This window comes from Triticum dicoccoides, chromosome 3A (assembly GCF_002162155.2).
Source record: "Triticum dicoccoides isolate Atlit2015 ecotype Zavitan chromosome 3A, WEW_v2.0, whole genome shotgun sequence".
NCBI classification, from domain to species: domain Eukaryota; kingdom Viridiplantae; phylum Streptophyta; class Magnoliopsida; order Poales; family Poaceae; genus Triticum; species Triticum dicoccoides.
In genome coordinates this window covers 496,048,341-496,052,267 of record NC_041384.1, presented here as the reverse complement: position 1 = coordinate 496,052,267, position 3,927 = coordinate 496,048,341, and the positions used below count along the sequence as shown (strand labels likewise).

Below are 3,927 nucleotides of genomic sequence, written 5' to 3'. Positions count from 1 at the left end.
AATGCCTAATAAGAGCACAAACAGGCATTAAGAACAACTTTTGAATGGTGACACTGTCATAGAATGCACTTGCCCTAGAACAAAATTGGTTCAAACATAAGATACTGAGCAGCATACTGTTTTCCTTATCTAGTTGGATATGAACTGCTTAATATGATAAGAGGCCGTTTAAAAAGGAAATATGGCACTGACCTGTTCTTCTTCCTTGGACATATGCTGGGTGAGGCACGTTTGTATGGCTCCTGTGCAGGATGCAAGTTCCCTCCGAAGAGCATCGTCATTTTGAATATCGAGTTGTAATAAAGCAAGAAGCTGGGTAAAGAGGTCATTTTCGCCTTTATGCTCTAGAGAATACGTTCCAGCGACATTCTTGACTCGTATATCAAGTGCTGGAAAGATAACCTGCAATTGTCAAACCAAAAAGTATGAGCATGTTTTTAGTACAAAAAATATGATATGATGAACTCATAACTAAACTGCACAATATTTCTAAAAAGCAAAGCATAAACAATAAAGCATTAGAAAGATAGATTGCCAAAACAGATTTGAACAAGCAACTATGACAGCTCTTCCCATGAAGAAAATGGTCAAGGTAAAAGAAGTTTACAACAGCACTAACGTTTTTGTGCTTCAAAACAGAACTTCTATTTTTGCGGCATTCGAGGGAAAATAGGACATCAAGGTGCATTTACTTGTCAGTTAGACTCTCTGCCACTAAAGAATACTGATGATCTATTATCATTCTGCAGGGTAACAAGATTTAAGCAAAAAAGTCTAGGAAGGACCTGACCTCCATTAGCCCCTGACTCTAACAGGTTGAAACTAAGAAAGCTCTATCCGACTCGATCCGTAAAAGTTCCGTTGTGCTCTAATGAAAGTGAGAAAACATCACCATGGAAGCAAGAAAGAGAAGGCCTCACATGATGATGTCAATATCAAAATTACCATTGTGGTTTCAATTGAACGGAGGCTTTTGTATCATGGCTTATACAATTTGGGCATCATCTCCTTATGTCAACATCAGAAGCCAGAAGGGCAAAAAGTGCGACAAATTATTCATGTGAGCATAGGCTGATTCAGCCAAACAACCTTATACTGTCCACTGCTGCATCAAAAGCTACCCGAAGAAGATTCAACATCATGGTATGGAGTCCACCGGATTCAGATCCTAACAGTGGTCGAACGATTCAATCCCAACCCCGCCCAGCTCCTTCAGACCGAAGGGAACAATTCCCCAACCCTAAACCCAAAACAGCACCAATATTCGTACGCGCCCACGCATCTCCATAGCCCATACCCAAATTCACACCAGCTACAGGGGGGTAAAACGGAGGAAAACGAAATGCCTCAAACAAAACGGAGCTCTGCAGAGGGGCAGCGGCCGTACCGCGTCCTCGGCGTCGCAGTGGTGCTTGTAGATGTTGACGAAGAAGCGGCAGCGCTCGGCCAGTGCCCCCACGTCGCCGGCGCGCTCCGTGGCGAGGCGCACGGCAGCGCCGTGCAGGCCCTCGAGCTCGGCGCGGATCGCCTTGTGGAAGTAGAGGAATATCAGCATCGGCGCCTCGGCCGCCGACCCCGCGGCCGCCTCCGCCGCCGGTGGCGGGGGCGGCAACAGCGGCATCACCGCGGCGAGCGTCCCCTCGCCTGCCATGGGCGTGGGCGTCGCCATCCGCTGCCTACGGCGAGCCCGACGACTCCGCCACGGCTCTGAGCGCGCGCGCCTAGGGTGTTCGTGCTCGCTTCGGTTGGCTTCGTCTCAGCCTGTGGAGAGGGAAGAGGAATGGATTTGGCGTCGCGTTGGCTTCTGCGGGGGTCTCTTTCGCTCGCCGTGCTGAACTTATTTATTTTTATTTCCCCTCTTCTTGTCCTCTGTGTGGTTATTTTTCTACCTAGGAGGCTAGGAGAAGACTAGGTTGAGGAGACACTGCTCTTCTTGTAGTTGTTGTTTTGAAAGTATTCTCGGTGTTTGATTAGGCCTTCTATAGGATGACATGCTGAAATTATTTTTTCGCCTTCTTGTCTCTGTGATTATTTTTTATACCTAGGATTGAGGACACGTTGTTGTTGTCCCAGTTGTTTGTTCTGAATATTTTGAGTATTTGGTTAGGTATTCTCAGATGGAAAAATTGCAACTATTATACAAGATTGAAGCAGGAAAGAATCAGGAAGTCTGAAATAGAATGGGCCCATCTGAAAGAGACTATTTTCATGGATTTGTGCCATTTGTCCTTGGGAGATAGTAGAACGCATGAAAAAGCACAATGTGGGTTATAGCATTGATTAAGTATGAATAGGACGAGGTGTGTTATTTTGGTAAAGATGTATAATTTTATATTACTAAACAATAAGAAAGCTCCATAAGCGAACAATCTGATTGACCAAGGTGTGAACAGTCACCAAGACATCGAAAATTTTGTTTGGTTAGCATATGGAGTAATCCTCTAACTTTAAATGAATTGTAAATCCACAAGCACCATGGGACATAGCAAATTAATGGTACTCGAGCAATCAAGCACGCACACTTTTTAGATTGAAAATTATACCGAAAGATAAAATACCGATGAATTCTACGACTTCTTCCCGAGGACATAGAAGATTAACTCATTTGGCAACATCTAGAAATTCCATAAACTCGCCACAAATCCATACCATGTATGACCAACAAAAACAATTTCGAGGAAAGCTCATGATTTTGCTTGGAGTTCAGATCTACCTTTTGAAATTAGCCCGAGGGAGAGGGGGAGAGGTGGATTGTAGTCGAACCGTGACGGATTTGGGGACAACCAGCGTCGCCGCGACGCGATGCACGTTGAGGGCCTTGGCGGCGTCTCGCACTGCCTGCTCTTTCAGGCCCAACGCATTGTTCCATTGCCTCGCCGCGAGAGACGTCGGGAGATAAAGGGGATGGGTGGCGCAGTGGTGGCCCTATGGCGGCGTGGGTGCCTTCTTGCGTGTGCGGGGGTGCGATGTGGAAGAGCTGGATCTGGGGCAGTACGGGTGCCTTGTATTAGAGCGGTGCATCTCGAAGACAACAAACACACAACAAACCGACAAGCCGCACCCGGACTTTGAGCACATGAGACCATCGTTTGGGGGGTTGTCCTACAGCCCACACCCTGGGTGGGTCCCACCACGTGGACGTTGCCATGAGCTCTCGTAGCGCTCCATTTCTGTAAAGCATAGTGTCTCTAAGGAAAATGCCATCATATGAATACTTCATTACTTGAGCAATCTCTGGAACAACTTGATTTGTTCTCTTTTTCACATGATTAAACATTGCATTTAGAACCGATAACAACTTCAATGCTTCTTATTCTCTCTCTCTCTCTCTCTTTCTCATGCTCATGTGTTCCTTGCCCTTTCCGCCGCCTCCTCTTCTCTCTGTCGGCTTCGTCTGCTGGAGAGGTGATTGTGGAATTGCTTAATTAGTATGGCACACTCGGTCCCTTCCTAAAATATAAGGCACATTATTATGTGTGTGATCATCATTTTAAAACTTTGACATCTCATATGCATGAGAGTATATGGATTGGTCATACAAGAATTTCATTGTATCAAAATACTCTTGTGTTCATTTACCTTTTACTAGGTTAGCCATAGTATAAGTAAAGGTTGTACATTAGAGAACGGATATTCAAGCATGCTTCATATTGGGAAGGATGGAGTAGTATATTATTTTGTGAAAACATTTATATTTTTATCTACGTTTTAGTATCACCAATGTACATTATTTTGTCTCTTCCGGTCATAGAAGAGTGTTAGCACGCCAATAATCCAACCAATATGTTTGTGTAATTCATTGTTGTATCAGATAATGCGAACCTCCTTTGGCTTGAAAAATATTACTTTGTTTTACGGATAACTTATGAATAGTAAGTTGATTTTTTCGAAAAGGGGGGTTCGCCCCAGCCTCTGCATCAGAACGAT

General features: G+C 44.8%; 1 protein-coding gene across 2 annotated transcripts in view; it reads right to left on the bottom strand.

The window, feature by feature from the left end:
• Nucleotides 1-1,838, bottom strand: part of LOC119268768 (zinc finger protein BRUTUS-like) — a 9,321-nt gene extending 7,483 nt beyond the window's left edge. Inside the window, exons 1-2 of one of the 2 annotated variants that reach the window (XM_037550477.1) lie at nucleotides 1,388-1,838; nucleotides 193-402 (exon numbers count right to left, since the gene is read on the bottom strand). In XM_037550477.1, the coding sequence (XP_037406374.1) occupies nucleotides 193-402; nucleotides 1,388-1,669 (492 nt within the window). In that variant the 5' untranslated portion in view covers nucleotides 1,670-1,838. The remainder of the gene's footprint in view (nucleotides 1-192; nucleotides 403-1,387) is intronic. The other variant, XM_037550476.1, reaches the window with a different exon arrangement.
• Nucleotides 1,839-3,927: the final 2,089 nt, after the last annotated feature.